The following is a 16,673-nucleotide window of genomic DNA, read 5'->3' as shown; positions in this document are numbered from 1 at the left end:
ACAAAGGGTTTTTCAAATACAAAAAAAAAAAAGAAGAAAGAGAGAGATTTGTGAGTTTTAAAGAGGATGCAGCAGAGGCCATGTGACAGAGCTTGTCACCTGAGTCGAGGTACAGCTAGACAGATAGAGGACACAGGGACAACTCACATCTGCTCACATCCATGCATGCTTGTTTTCCGCTGCTGATAGTACTTTTTTAAATTTTGTTTTTCCGTTTACAAGAAAAAGAAATGGAGAGATTTACGATTCCAAGAGCTTTAACTGCAAGTATTTGCCTTACATGCTAATAACGGTGTTTTCGTATTTGCAAGTTGATGCTGTGATTATTGAGAAAGGTGTTATTTGGGGGGAATAACGAACTGCACCTTTTCTGTTTCTTAATTTACAAGTTCATACACTCTTTAAAATACATTGTTTTGTGTTAGTTGTGCAAAACTTCAGATAGTCAGCAATAGAAATATTATGTTATTACTGTTATTTCTATAGTATATGATACAATCAGTAGGCTTGGCATTGCATGCATGTTGGTATGTAAACTAAAGTATTATTCATAAGAAGTTGAGTGAGCAAAGTTATTTCTTTGTGCTTGTTTAAACAGCATGAGGCTGAATGGAGTAACCCCACGTACGTCATGAATAAGATAATCATAGGATTTCAAATATACACTAACAGGGATTACTGATGTGGCTTATTCACGCCTCCATTAGTAAACCCGTACAGGTAGGTAAGGTTTGGTGCAAGGTCACAGCAGGTAGAGTGGAGACATTTCATGGGTGGGAGATAACGTGGGCAGGCTGCAGGCTCGCTGCTCTCCTCTGCAGGCCCCTCCACTGGAGTATCAATGCAGCAGCAGCGGGAACTCTTCCAGAACTGCAATAAGGGAAAAAAACAACAGCATCGTGCTGCAGGAAGACAAGAGAGCTACTGCAGACCTGTGCAGGATGACTGTAACTACGCAGAGAGCACGTCAATTTACAACCAGTACAAAACATAATTATATTGTATTTACCGGTAGACATGTCCCTCACATAATGCATTATGACTTGCAGATGTTTTAAAGTTTACCTCAGGCTTTTAAAAGAAAATCTTGGTATCTGGATTTACTGCAGCAAAACACGTGACTCTGTAAAAATACTTCAGTACAAGTAAAAATCCTTTCCTGTTAGCCTTACTACAGCTCTGGTCAGAAGTTTGCATACACTCATAGTTCTTGTGTCTTTCTTGTTTGATACACTCTCAGTCTGAGGCTACGTGACATTTGCTTCACTGTGGACAGTGACGCTGGTGTTTCAGCAGTTTCCATAATGTTGCAGGCTTGAGCCTTGGTGGTTCCTGTGTTGCTGCATGACTGTGATGTTAATGTTGGTGTTTAAATGATTTATTTGAACTTTTTACAGGGTGGAATAATTCTACAGCATACAGCCTGAAAAAGTTTGAAAAACTAAGAATTGAGGCACAAGATTGAAATGATTTTGGAGTTTCTCTAATCTACACAGGGTCAAAGGTATGCACACAGGCCAAAATATATACAAACATCCCCACTAATATTTGGTAAAATTACCTTAGCTAGTTGCAACCACATGCTTTTGGTAGTCGTCAACAAGCTTCTGGCATAAATCTACTTGTTTATTTGACCATGCACTCCTCTCTTAAGAATTGGTAGAGATTGTTTAAATTGGTTGGTTTTCTTGAACTGACCTGATTTTCAAGTGTAGTTTGTAAAATTTTCAACAGGGTCGAGGCTGGGGCTTTGGGAAAATCATTCTAACGGCTTAATGTTAGTGTGCTTTATCCATTCCAAAACCAGTTTTGATGTAATGTATGCCGCTGTATGTTCACGCTCCAACTGTCTAGCTGTTGATTTGAGGTGAAGCTAAAGAATTTGGAGGTATTCCTTCACCTTCTTACCCCACTTTGTGTAATGTAATAATGGATTGCATTTATATAGCGCTTTTCTAGACACTCAAAGTGCTTTACAATTCCACTATTCATTCAATCTCACATTCACACACTGGTGGAGGCAAGCTACAGTTGTAGCCACAGCTGCCCTGGGGCAGACTGACAGAAGCAAGGCTGCCATATCGCGCCATCGGCCCCTCTGGCCAACACCAGTAGGTGGTAGGTGAAGTGTCTTGCCCAAGGACACAACGACCAGGACAGACAGAGCAGGAGAGAGGATCGAACCGGCAACCTTCCGGTTACAAGATGAGCTTCCCAACCACGGTCGCCCCCAATCACGTGTAATGTATCTGTACCACTTAAAGAAAAACAGCCTCAGAGCATGATTATACCACTGCCATGCTTTGCAACTGGTACAGTCTCACCTTTACTTCACTTTCATAAAACATTTTCTCCAGAAGTCATTTGCCTTGTCCTTGTGGGCAGCTGCAAATTTCAGTCAAGCTTGAAGCTTTCGATTCTGGAGCAGGAGCTTCTTTCTCAGCCTGTGGCTATGTGAAACTCACTTCACTGTGGACAGTGATGCCAGTCATCCAGCAGTGTTCACTTTGTTGTTACTAGGTTGTCGCTGAACAGGCTAACCATATTCCTGATAAATATTGGCCAATCCAGTGAGTGCTGTGAGACAAATCCTTTTTATGCTTGCAAAGAGAAACTTTATAGTTATAAAATAGTTATAGAAAGTTATAGTCATTCATAATCAGCAATGAGTAGTTAACAGGCCTTGGCCTTATCAAGTTATAAAACACTGTAGAGCCTTGTGTGAGTGTATATATTTATTTTCAGCCCACATGTACACTTTCTCCAAAATAAATTCAAACTTGGGCACCTTCTTGTTTTTTTACATTAATTAAATGTTTACTGTGTAATCCTGGAAAATGAACAAAGAAATCATTAAAAGTCCTAAATTACTATGACATTCATGCCCATGATGAGTGTACATATACTGACAGCTGTAAGTACAGTTATATAAAAAAAAAAGTAAGATTATTTCATAAAGTGCATTTCACAGATATATTTATGTGCAAAGAGAAAGGTTAGAATGTGTACAAAAAACAGCAGTGAAAAGGTCTCGGTTAGCATGTGAAAAGCTACAGTTCATGACAGCACAGTTAGAAATAGTCTGAATATGTCTGGCGTGTTTGGAGAGCTTCCAAGGAGAAAGCCTCTTCTCTCTGCAGAGAACATGGCAGCGCAGATTAGGTTTACAAAGTTGCATCTGAAAAAGTCCTTTGAACAAACAAGACCAGAGTCGACATGTTTGGCCACAATGACTTTATCTGACATCGGCAGTGGGAAAAGACGGGAACTATTTATCCAGCAGAGAATCCAACCAGAGACTTCAAAACATTTACACCTGTTTGATACCCAACCTAGCCACTAAACTGTCATATCACACCAAAACATTATTTTTTTTTAATGAGAGGTAAGTTAATCTCTCACAGCAAAAAAAAAAAAGCACAGCACATTTATGTGGTTCTGTGATTGTTAAATATGGCACACTTACACTGATCTAATGAAAAGGAATAAAGTAAAGTGGTTCAGCGAGTTGTTTTCAATGATAACAAATACATTATAAAATGAAATGAAAAAATGAATGGTAGGGAGACAGATGGGGTTTTTGACAAGCTTGGACAATTCCAGGCAAGTTCCTGCATGTCCCAGTCTTTCCACCCCGCCTTAGTAACTAATATTGTTCCAGCAGCTTGAGTTAGATTTATCTTAGGAGAGATATGAACAGAACAGGTAACAATGTAACTCAATTTCAGGAATATAAAAAATGAGCATTCAAGTTACCAGTGATGTGTTCCACGTCTGTTTGATGTTTTTGTGAATTTATGCTCTTTGTGAGCAGTGTCAAAGTAAAGTCACCAATATCCTTTCAATAATTGTCCCAGTGAGAGTGTTTCAAATTATTTGAAGGCACAGAAAACATCAAAGTGACTTTCCAGCACAAACTGTAAGCTGCAATCAACTGTTTTAGGGCAGAGTGACTTACAATAACTCACTGACATGTGGACACACGCACCGAGGAGTGGCTGACAGTTGGTATGTTGCATTCTCTTCCGCGGTACTGAGCTGTTAATATCGAGCCTCTCTGTACACACCCTGATCACTTCTATTCAAAAAGAATTCACAAGCCTTTATGATTAAAACAAAAAACTTTATTCCAAAGTCGCTGAACAGAAAATTTTATTTTACACTTTTTATACAAAAAGCAGAACACAAACTTGCTACTTGTCCGTGAAGTAAACCGTAGTCGTTGCTCATAAACCTGTTGGTGAACTTTCAGAAAGAAATCTATGCAGAGACACGTTTTTGTGGCAGCAGCACAGATAAGCACTATCTACACTGGCAACAGGGTAGTGTTAGCAATGAAACATTTTACTAGGGCCTACGCTTTACACATCTACAGTTCAATTATTTAACAGTAAACATTCATGGACACCCCAGAAGGGCAATACATGTCCAGTTTTTGAGTATACATCCCCAATGAGATTACACAACAACAAACAACAAAGCAACATAGCGATCATAAACAGTACAGTGAACAAGTCTGGCATTTATTTGTCCCAGTTATTAAAAAATGAAATGACAACTCAACACATTTCAGACATCGGTGCCTATATACTGGAGTATGTATGTGGAGTTCTGAAATAGTTGTGTAAGTTCTTTATTCGTGCAGAAAAAGCTGGAATCAGTCAGCTTTGGTTGGTGCATCACAGTGGAAATAATTTGTAATAGTTAAAAAGGAGTGAGCTTAGCCAACCGTTGTAACCTGCACATGATTTCTGTTTAATGCTAGGAGCTTAACACACTTGATTTTCTCAGCTGAAATGTCATTGGTTGAGATTTGCTGTCTGCAAATGCAAGCTTTTTGGCAAGGAAGAAAAAAAAGGTAGCTTTGCAAAGATAACATGTGGGTTCAGCCAAATATATTTTAATGCTGTCAACTACACTATAGCAGCAAGTAAAATGTCAATAAAGCAGAATGCAGTAATAACCTGATATTTAACTGAAAAAGTACTAAGAAGAGATATAAAATGTTGACAGATATTTTATTGTATATGCTCATCTTAAACTGGAGAGCAGCAAACTAGAAGTCTCAGAAGAGAATCCAAGAGAAGCTCAGTTTATCCATAGACAGTATAAAACATGGAAGTAGCTTTGAGACAAAAAAAAAAAAAGAAAGAAAGAAAGAAAGAAGAAGAAGCTGTATGAAAGAGTCTTAAAACAAACCAGCATTACATCATCTAAGGATCCGGTTTCATATCAGCCTCATCATATCAGTTTTTTAAAACCAAGATGGCAACGTCATCTGAAAGCTTCAAAACTTCAAAGACTTCAGAGACCAGGGAGCAGTGTCCATTTTTATACTGTCAACAAGTCTTCCTTAAAAAAACATGATGAAATTAAGAAAAACTGTGAAATAAGTCCAGACTTTTATGAAACATGCTGCTGACATAAAATTTAAAAACAAAACAAAAACATTGTAATATGTCAACATTTGGTTTTGGGTTTTTTTTCCAAATAAATAAAAATTTTAACTTATTTGCAAGTCACTGCTTTTCTCTGTTTTTACTCACATTTTACAGTATCACAACTTTTTGTTGTAGGTGGATATTTGGAAGCACAATGCTAAACTTATTGGGAACTAGAAATCTAAAAAGTAGCCTCTGTGGTGGAAGTGTTCCAGAGGTGCACGGGGAGAGTTTCTTTACAGGGAAAAATTAGATTTCAATCAGAAGAAGTTTTTGCTTTTCATGGGCGCTCACAAAACTTTCTGAATGCATCACATCCGCATGATCAGCCTAATAAATTTGTGTGAATGAACAAACTGAATTCAAGAAAAATGCATCTATCTAACCATCGTCGTCGGCATCATCATCATCGTCATCATCATCCTCTCCACTGCTGGGCTCAGACTCTTCATCGTCTGAACTGACCTCTTTTTTCTTCTGCAAGGCTGTCAGATGCTCTGCCTCCTCGGGTTTGCTGAAGCACCCCCACCAAACAGTCACACACAAACACAGATGCAATGAGAAGGACTATGTGTGGGACACTGGCTTCAATCAAAAGGGAAGCAAATATACAAAAGACACTGGTTTACCTCAGCAAAAAAAAAAAATTATATATAGAGAAGGAGACACCCAGACTCCTCGACTTGAAACCAACCCAGCCCAGAGCCCAGAAAATCAATGAACTGATTCTTACCTTCGACAGTTCAAGACTTCTGCACTAAAACCCATTCACTGTTCCCTGGATCTTGGATTTATAAAATGACAAGGGCTGTGAAACAACAGTTGTTTTTGCAGCTGCCGCTCACCGAGAAAGTAGAAGATTTTGCCCAGACAGCTTTCATCTGCCAAAGCTGTAATGTAACCCATTAGTAGCAGGCAGCAGAGCGCATTCAACTCAGTTCACCGCAGCAGTATCAGCTTTTCTTTATGTTGAAGACCGTGTACAATTACCTCAAAAAGGTGCTCTAGTTAAAATTGACATCTATAAAAATTTACAATAAAATAACCTGCGATTGAAAGATGCTAACTAAATGGTAAAATGCTAAAGATTATACATAAAACAGCCTCACTCATTCAGTTAGAACTGCTGCTGTGAACAAGTATTAATAACCACCATTATAAAAACCAACCACGATTACAATTCATAACCTACATTTAAAAAATTCTGTTACAAAGTATTCAGTAGTCACAATCCGGACCAACTTTGTAAAAAAAAATTCTCAATAGTATATACACACATATGTTTAAGCTCTAATACTGAAATAACTGAATAAAAAAATACATTTATATTCAAGACATTCACAATAGAGGAAAAAACATAGAAGAAGATGCCCTTATCCTTATTAGTCATCTCCTCCAGCAAAATCAACCCAACAGCCAACCAGAGTCCACACCAGTGCCAAAAGACAGAGTTCTCTGGCCCTCACCACACAGTTGGGTCTTTGAAATCGTGCTCGTGCAGCTCAAAGTCATCTTCCCTTCTCTTTTTCTTGTAGAACTTCACTGCCATAATGATAGTGAGAATGAGCAGGATTACACCACAAGCACCTCCAACTATGATCGCCAGGAAACTTATCTCAGAGAGGGACACTAGGAGCAAGAAAGAAGACAACAAAGTAAAGATGAATGAGCGACCCAGTGGTTAATCACACTGTCCCGCTTCATTCAATCATATGACACATACTAAAACGTTCTCTATTTTTTTTAAATGGTAAATGGCCTGCATTTGTATAGCGCTTTACTTAGTCCCCAAGGACCCCAAAGCGGCAAGGCAAGCTACATTGTAGCCACAGCTGCCCTGGGGCGCACTGACAGAGGCGAGGCTGCCGGACACTGGCGCCACCGGGCCCTCTGACCACCACCAGTAGGCCAACATGGGGTTAGTATCTTGCCCAAGGATATTTGGCATGCAGCCAGGAGGCAGCCTGGGATTGAACCACCGGCCTTCTGATTAGTGGCTGACCTGCTCTGCCACCTGAGCTACAGGCACCCCATTTAAGTGTTTCTTTTTACTCGCTGTAGTGCTTCTAACGATGCGATGAGTGAGTCAAACGTTTCATCTCAAAAGTAACAGAGTCGTCATATATGCGACGCATCAGTCTTTAAAAGACTTATTCTAATACATACACATACAAGTGTCTCTGGTGCCCTACAAACTACTGACCATCATTTGAAGTTACTGCAATGAAATTTTGGCCAAATAGACCAGCCTGCTGTATTTTTCTCTGTCTTTGAATTCAGCCCTCTGTGGATTAATCATTTTAATTTCCATCAAACGATGTGGCATCTTTTCGCGCCTAGCACATCATCCAGTCCAGATCAGAAAAGATATTGAGCATGATCTTTTTTGATCCTTGTGAGCTAATGTTTTCAAAGTCTTCCTTTATTTGGTTTTTTAGCAGTTTAGCAGATTGTTTAGCAGATAACAAACTGTGTAGCAAACCAAATCATGAATCATATCATTCAATCCACGAGATGTCATTTTTGGTATTGAGGCCCAATAGTCTAACCTTTGTTGACCACTCTGAGGTTGATCTCTCCAATATTGCCGTGAAAGTCTGGAGGGTTTCTCACTTGGCAGCTGTAGGTGCCATTAAAAGTTGGATTCACTGTCCGGAGAGTGATGGAAGCATCTTTTCTCATGATATCTCCCGACCACACTACATGCCCTTTGAACTGCGGAGACGTTGGAGGGTGAGGCGTTTCATTCTCGTAGTAAAACACCTGCCACATACATTACAGAAAAAGACAAAAAAAGGAAGTGCAGAAATAGAAAATATTAACACACACTGGAAACTTTAAACATATAAAACTAGAAGCTAATACAAGACTGAAATTGAGAGGAAGAAATGAGGTATTATTTGAAAGTCTTATGGACTGAATTTTATTACATTTAAAAAGAATTCTATTTTATACTCACAGACTCGCCGGGTTTTGAATTCAGGGGTTGGAAGTACCAGGATACTGTGACAGAACCTGGAGTCACCGGATGAGTACTACTGAAGGTGCAGCTTAGTTTCACATCCGTCCCGTTGACTCCGTCCATTTCCTTCTCCGTTCTAATTTCTATCCCAGTAACATGCCGCACGCCTGAAATAAACACGACCAAACGAGAACAATCAAGATTCAAGTTAGTAGTTCAAACTGCCCATTTCATTAAACACAGGAATGTCCTTGACACACCATGTCATGTGCCTCAGACCTTTACTGCCTTTCAATATAAAATGTGAGTTTGTTACTTTCTTATGGCAACGACATGACAATCTATTCCACAGCCTGACTGTGGTTTTACATGTCTGCCAGTACAACAACGAACACAGCAAATTGTAATTTAACAACATCTGTACTTGCACACCTACTATGAGGTTAGTGTTAATCTACCTCAAGATCTGCTAACTGGAGCCCTTTTAGGGAACTTTTAGAAAAACCTGATGATAACGAATTACAATAGTCCAGCCTGGAAGCAATAAACAGATTAGGATGTTTCAAATTTTAGTGGTATGGTGCAGATGAAAGATGGCAGTTTCAGAGACTTCCAGCACCAGTAAGACACAGGATTTCTTTGCATGCTAAATTAATGGGATGTGAAGCTCTTTAGTATAATGGTTAACAGATCCCCGGTAAATAAGGAAGCAGCTCAACACAGACAGAAGAATAAAAGTTAAGAAACCACGTTAACCTTAATAAAAGAATAGTAGAGTAGGTAAGTTTTTAGAAATAACTATTTAAATCTGAATTACTGAAAAACTTATCAACCCTTTCCAAGGCTCACTTCAAATACAAACAAGGTCAGTTTCAGTTCTCCTCTCAATTATCTCCTCCATGGCCGAGAGTGTGGGAACACCCCGTCAATGTATCTGCTGTGTTTACAGACCAAGGTTAATATCGTTAGTTACAGCTAAACTGAAAACAGAAGTGAAAAAATATTGAATTCACTAAAATCAAATTTAACTTTTGGGGGGAAAAAAATACAACTGAAACTATTTTCTTGGACAACTAACTTCACTCTGTGCAACTAACTGAAACTAAGATGACTTAAAGAGAAAAAAGTCAAAACTAAACAAAATGAAAACTAATTGGAAAAAAACAAAAGTACTATGATCACACATCAAACAACCTTGCAGTCAGAGGTTATGTGCAAGTTTCCTGTTTAAAAGTAAGAATCACACTGCAAACCTGGATATTTTTTGTTAATTAATACTAAAGATGTTTCCTAAAATGTTGAATAGATTCCTGCTCAGATATCAGATATAGAGATGACTTTGTATGACCAAATGCTGTCCAGCTCACATATCACATGTTAGTTAAACAAGAATGCAAAATCCATGTTGCATATGGCTTAGATTTACATTCGAAAACACCACACAAGTTAAGCTGCAAATAGCAGCTTGTTCAAGTGGATTTTGGCGTCAGTTGCTCAGAATGACATGCAAAAAGGAAGAAGAGTGACTGGCATTCTTAAAAACAGTCATAAGACACCTCAAGACAACATGCAGAGAAACACAGTGAAAGAAAAGGAAGCCACAATAAAGGAAAAATAAAGGTTTGGGATCCATCATGAGCAGCACAAACATGCTGTACTTAATTTGAATGTATATGTTTGAACTTCTTCCAAAATAAATTAAAGGTCATTTTTATAGTCTTTTGCATAAAGTCTTTGTATACATAGCTGCAGCTATGTATACATATTTATTTATATTATGTCATTTTATATAGAAAGTTGGGGCTCTGACTTCCTCTTTTATATATAAGATGTTCTTATACAATACGCTTTTACAGTGTTTGGCTTTCAATTGTAAACATTACAGCTGTTGCTGAAGCCTTTAAATAGTAATTCTCAAATGTCTACAGTCAAACCGACACATTGCATGTTGATTTTTTTTTAATATCCACAAAAAAGTGGATATTAACAAAATAAATAATAATGAAATTACTTGCATGGATTAAGGCATGAATTGTGGATAGTAATGGTATGTGTGGCATATATAGTCACTGGGCACTTCATTAGGTACAGCTTACTAATACTAAGGTGTTCCTTGCTGAACCCCCTTTTGCCTTCACAGCTGTGTTTATTCTTTGTGACATAGATTCTACAAGGAGCTGGAAGCATTTCTCAGTGATTTTGGTCCATACTGACACGACAGCATTGCACAGTTGCTGCAGATTTGTCAGCTGCATATGCGTGATGATCTCCTCTTCCAGCACATCCCAAAGACGGATTCAGATTTAGTGACTGTGGGACGGTCTGCTTCCCGGAGGGAAGGGTAACATCTCTTGGGTCTGGGTGCCGTTTCCCCCTCTGGGGGCGAGGGTACCTGGACCCGGGGTATAGAGTATGTTTGGGGAGTATGATTGTGTGTACATGTCCATTTATGTTTATCCCTACGTTGGGTGAGTGCTGAGTGTTTGTATATGTGTGCATGAGGGTGGGAATGCATGTCTGTGTCTGTGTGTGCCTGTTTGTCTGTGTCTATATGTCAGGTCGGGTCTTAGACTCCACCTCTCTGGGAACTCCCAGGCCCTCCAAGTGTGGAGGCCTATCTCCCCTCACCACACTCCCTGCCGGTGACTGATGCCCTCAGGGGTCGGTGCATTGGTGGTTCTTGGCGTCCGGGGCTGGGCGCTCAGGTCATGTGCCAGCTCACTCCCGGTGGCTACTTGGCGGGGCCTGGCGCCTGTTGCTCGGTCAGGCCTCTTCCGGGGCGCGGGGGGCCCTCGGGCCTCCGGCCTCTGTGCCTGCGGCTCGGTTCACTCTGGCACAGCTGGCTGCTGGCTGAGCCGGCGGAGCCGGCGGGCACGGTGGTGCAGCCCCCTCTAGCTTCTGCCCAGTGGCTACTGGGTGACCCCTCGTCTGGGGATCCTCAGCTCTTCCTATGAGGGTGGCACGGATGCCCCTCCGGTGGTCCTCCTTGGGCTCTGGCACTCTGGGTTCTCTGGATGTCTGGGGCCTGGATCTCCTCCATGCCTGCTTCATGCCCTGGGGGACAGGGCTATGGCTCTCTACATCCTCTTGCAGACCATTACATGGGGAAACCATTTGAATACAAGCGCGCCGATCCACACAGGTGTGCACACGGGTGTTCACTGTTCGTAGACTTAAATCATACCTTTCTTGGCTGCTACTTCAAAGCACATTGTGCGCTGTCTGTCCTGCGTGCTGCACAACAACATTCAATATTTAGTATTTACTGCTGTTTACACTTAGCTAGATTAATGCGATGGTGTTGTGTTTAGTATGTTGCTTTGTTTTGTTTTTTTTTGCTTGTTTTCTATTCTTTTTCTCTCAACAGGTGATCCAGGAGATATTTTTTCCCCCTTTCTCACTGTCCCTCTCCCCTTCTGTTTTTCTTTTCCTTCCTCTTTCTTTCTCCCTTTCCTATCCCTCACTCATGTCTGTCCCATCTGTAACAACTGAAAATAAAATAAAATAAATAATAAAAACAAAGGTCGATCAAATGGACCAATTCGGCAATGCCATGATGATCCATTTGGCAAAATAAATCCATTGGGTATCCTTGTTGGTCTTCAGACAACAATTCTGACGGCTAAAGAACCAAATGGGACAGGCAAAAAAAAAAAAAAAAAAAAAAGATTTAGTGACTGTGGAGACTATTAGGTACAGTGAACTCATTGTAGTTCGACCCTCCCGGCACTACAAGCTGCTCATTTTCGTGCCCCACCGTCCCTCCCTCCCTTCCTTTTTCAATTCATTCACTTCTCATTGGTACACGGGGATTTGCCTGGCCTGAGAGCTGCTGCTAGTCAACTCTCAAGCTTTCCCCAAACCAAAACCTCAATTTATGCTCAAGCCATCTGCCATTATCTACTAGAAATGGTGTGAAACCAAAGTGAGGATGTGGTCCTAGCTAGTGAATTGTTATTTTTAGGAAAACAGTTTGAGATCAGTTTAAGAAGCAGCCATCAGGAGATGAGTGCTGCGGTCATATAAAGGGATGAACATGGTCAACAACAATACTGTGGTATTTAAACGACGCTCCGTTAGTGCTAAGGGGCCCAAAGTGCGCAAAGAAATTCTTTCCCTCACACCATTAAACCACCACAAGGCTGAATCACTGACACAAAGCAGAACAGATCCATGCTTTCATGTTGTTTACATCGAATACCATCTGAATGGTCACAGAAGAAATCCAGGCTCATCATACCAGACAACGTTTTTCCACTTTGTCTATCTGTATTTTGTTGTGCCATTTTTGTGAGTCTGTGCAACTTGTAGCCTCATTTTACTGATCTTAGCCGACAGGAGTGTCACACAGTGTGGTATTCTGCTGCTGCTGCCCATCTGCTTTGAGGTTTGATGTGTTGTGCATTCAGATGCTCTTCTGCACAGCTTGGTTGTAACAAGTGGTTATTTTAAGTTACTGTTGCCTTCATATAAACTCAAGGTAGTGGCCCATTATTCTCCTCTGACGGATACTGGATGTGCTTTCTTTTTCAGACCATTGCAGTTTCTGAGATACTCAGACCAGCCTGTCTGGTCTAAGTATTTCAAAAATGCCACTTTCACGGTTACCTGGATCCCCTTCCTTCCCGTTTTTTAGTTTGAACTTCGGCAGGTCACCTTGCTTAATTGCATTGATCTGCTGCCATGTGATTGACAAGATATTTGCGTTAGCAAGCTGCTGAATATGTGTACCTGATAAAGTGATAGATCAGTTAAAAGTATGATCTAATACAAAGAAATAATCCATGGCTTCAAATCCAAACACAGTCTTATCAACGCCTGCTACAGGCATACTAGCAGAAACTGGTCGCAGTACACGTAAGTGTACTTTATACTCTGTACTACACCGTGAGCGCCCAAAGAATAACACGGGCTTTACAGCTCAGACACCAAATAAGATTCGGAACTTGATGTTTCGTTTGTGTTTCGTTTTATTAAACACGGTTGCCATGTTTGTGAAACACGTTAATAATGCGATGTACCTCCCGGAAGTTCCTAAAACTCACCTGTCAGGAAGAATCCTCCCAGGAGGAGCAGAGGTAATATCCGATGCATACTCCGCCTGATTAATTCTTCTGTATAAATCCCTTCATGAAAGTTTATTAGAGTCCGGATCGCGACTATCGCTGCCAAAAGGACAAAGCCGTTTTTTTGGACAGTGAAAACCTCAGTGTACCTGTAGGCGGAGTTTTGCCTATTGCATAACACATGCCCACGCAATCTCACAGCCGCTGAGTCGAAACTTGACACATTTGAACCCTGCCTTCTTCTTACTCCAGACCTCCAGGCTGCACCTTTTTCTAAGAGCACATTCAGTTATTTACACAGCTATATGCGTCAGACACCTAAAACTTACCAACCCGCTATAGAAAACAGTAAACAAGACAACAAAAAACGCCCTGAAGGCAAACTGCTTCCTCCAGTCAGTCAAAAACTATCCCAGAGTTGGAAAAGAAGAGTTACCAGCATTACAGCACTTTGCGTGGAGGCGCTCTTGTCCTATAATAGGGCGAGAGGCAGGGTCCAATCTGAACTCACTGAAATCCAAAGAAAATGGTTAAAAGTTTGGAAGTGGTGCAATCAGAAGTTACCTCTTTGTGCAATTAAGGTTAGATAGACACATTTACATTTTTACACCATAATACCAAGATTTGCTGTCAAAATGAATACTGAGAGATATTATATTACACAGGCTATCATCATACTTTCCCAACTTCTCTAGACAACATATACAGTAGCTACATCCAGCTTTTACATACAGTCTATGTCATACGCTTGTCTTAAAAATGTAGTTATGCTGATACATGCTTAGATGAATATATACCTTTATAATATAATGCAATGTACAGCAGAATCAGAAGCTCTCCAATTAGGTCTGACCAGGCAACTAATGTCATTACAACTGAGTCTGTCTTCCTCCGTAGTGGACCTGTGGTCTACACACCAAATCTAAGTAAGATATTCACTATAGCTTTACAAATTATGGTCTGGGATACCAGTAAATCTGTAAAGAGGATGCCAGTGTTTGTAAAAATCTCATTTTAAGGCTTTATCTGTTTACTGATAAATTTGATATCCTTCAGGATTTGTCTTCACAAACAAACAAATACTTACAAAGCTAATCCGATGATACTGTTAATTTGAGTTTAATTGATGTTTAGTTATTCTCGATTTAAAAAATGACAAAACAATAAATTAAAAAGTTCTGACATTGAGGAAAATTCATAATGGTTTATTTACTTTCAGAGGTCTTCCAGGTATGTTTTAGGAGGTAAACGTATTGTATAAAAAATAGCATCTGACAATATGAGTGATAAATTAAATGGAAAACATGAATCCTGGAGATCTGGCATGGCTCAGTTGTACTGTGCGGGGTATTTTAGCTGGTATGGGTGGCTTGGTTTGATCTACTGAAAACTTAAGCAGAGATGTGTAGGGGCTCCATCTGGTGGTTCATTTTGGTATGAGTTATTTTTTCCTAAGAGTAGCGACACTTCTTTCAAACCTTTCATTGAGCTTTCAGGGCACGTCTACACACGCAGTAAAGCAGTGGACTGTTTCAGTTGGTTAACAAACACCGCTGGGGACTTGGCTGGGCAATGTAAGGATTAAGAGGGAAAAGGCATTATAGAAACATAATACAAACAGGAGAAAATAAAGGAAGAACTAAAAGAATTTAAAAAGGTTTTAGTGATGGTGAATCATGCCATATGTGAAATCAAAGTAAAGACAATTTGTGTTTAAATAAATATCCCAGGATATATTTTTAGCATGTCTTATCTGACAGTTTGTAAAATGTAAAAGTGAGCCAAACAAAAGCAACCTCGAAGTATCCCAGGAACAAAGAAAGGCTATTATAAAGCTCATTTCTGTTACTGAAAAAGCCACAGGTTCTTCAGGAGTCATGAAAAATGCTTACACTGAAAAAAGAAAATCTGCATTAACAATGACTGAGGCTCGGTTTGTTTAGTCGGAAACTGGAGGTGTTTGAGTCAGTGAGGGACAGGAAGTCACTGAACAAACTGATCATCATTCACAACCATTGCTCCCGCTCCATTAGCCACACACTAAAGAGACTGCAAAGCCCATTCTTCCTCAGACTCATTCAGCCTCGCTGAACACTTCAGGAAATCACTCCTAGTCTAAACAACTGTACAGCTCTCCTTTTTAGTGACAGGTGAACACACCTGTCAGAACATAGGATTACAGAGATATTTCTGTATCAAACCTTCTTGCGGCTGTTTCTTAGATTCATTAATGACATTTATTAAAATGTTTTGTACTCATTTGTGGTAGAATTCTCTTTTGCACAGTCTTAATCTTGTCTTTTATTTTTTATTCCTCATTTTGTTTTTCTGGAAAATGTGAAAGGTAGATAAAGATTAACTGTTTTTTATTATAGTTCTTGTTTTTTCATTAGCTAATATAGAAATTTCTGTTTTTTGTTTTTTTTTTAACTTTCTGTTTTATAGTTACATGACAGCCCCCAGTTTGTTTGTTTTTTTAAAGTAATTTTACAAATTTGTTTTTGCTAACATTTAAGCCCCAAAGGTCTTGCTGACAGATGTCTTTTATTTACTACAGCAGGATTTCTCTATTATCTAGAAAAACTGCAACATACTATTGAAATTGCACTTCTTCTTGATATATTAAGATACTTTAGGTACTCAGAGTGTTGGTAAAACTACTTTGACAGAAAGGGGGGATTTCACTGTTTGTTCCACTTAAGATCAAAGCGGGGTGTATGTGGTGGTGGCCACTGGTGGGCTAGTGGTGGTTTGACATTATTGATGTAAAGCATATTTCTGCCAAATGTAGACCTACGGCCAGAGAGCAGGAATGTTTTATTTCCTGTGTTTTCCACAGTACTAGAATGCAGCATTTGCTCTAACGTGGCCGTGATGCATTGCGGTCAGCTGACGCCGGGCTGGGATCAACGAGAGATCACCGTCGCACTCCGAAAACTAAACTGCACGACATACTCAGAAATAGGAGCATGTCTTCATGTCTGGTCTTACACTAACTATCACCATCAAAAAATTAGATATAATTTCATTGTCTAATTTCATTGTAAGAAAAATGCGAAGTTGTTCAAACACGCGACCACCTACCCATGATTCCTCGCGGGATCAGCTGTTGCTGTGGTGTGTTTTTGCCCTGCGGTTTCTCCTGAGGAAAAACCTCCCCTCGGTGCTGTGTTTTGGTGTCAGCGACCTCCGCAGATTACAGAA

At 39.9% G+C, this 16,673-nt stretch overlaps 1 protein-coding gene across 5 annotated transcripts; it reads right to left on the bottom strand.

Moving 5' to 3' along the window:
- Positions 1-4,102: 4,102 nt before the first annotated feature.
- On the bottom strand, positions 4,103-16,657 carry mpzl2b (myelin protein zero-like 2b). Of its 5 annotated transcripts, none has more exons than XM_085174846.1 (5): positions 16,554-16,657; positions 8,401-8,570; positions 7,991-8,204; positions 6,908-7,070; positions 4,103-5,955 (listed from the first exon to the last, which is right to left on the bottom strand). In XM_085174846.1, the coding sequence occupies exons 1-5, from the start codon at positions 16,555-16,557 to the stop codon at positions 5,823-5,825; spliced, it is 684 nt and encodes a 227-aa protein (XP_085030972.1). In that variant the 5' UTR covers positions 16,558-16,657; the 3' UTR covers positions 4,103-5,822. The 5 variants fall into 5 exon arrangements, 4 of the variants coding, with proteins under 4 accessions (XP_085030972.1, XP_085030973.1, XP_085030971.1 ...); XM_085174847.1 differs by lacking the exon at positions 16,554-16,657 and adding an exon at positions 13,799-13,903; XM_085174845.1 differs by lacking the exon at positions 16,554-16,657 and adding an exon at positions 13,449-13,788.
- Between the last annotated feature and the right edge of the window lie 16 nt (positions 16,658-16,673).

This window comes from Neolamprologus multifasciatus, chromosome 10 (genome assembly GCF_963576455.1).
Source record: "Neolamprologus multifasciatus chromosome 10, fNeoMul1.2, whole genome shotgun sequence".
NCBI lineage: Eukaryota > Metazoa > Chordata > Actinopteri > Cichliformes > Cichlidae > Neolamprologus > Neolamprologus multifasciatus.
This window is presented reverse-complemented; position numbering and strand designations above follow the sequence as displayed.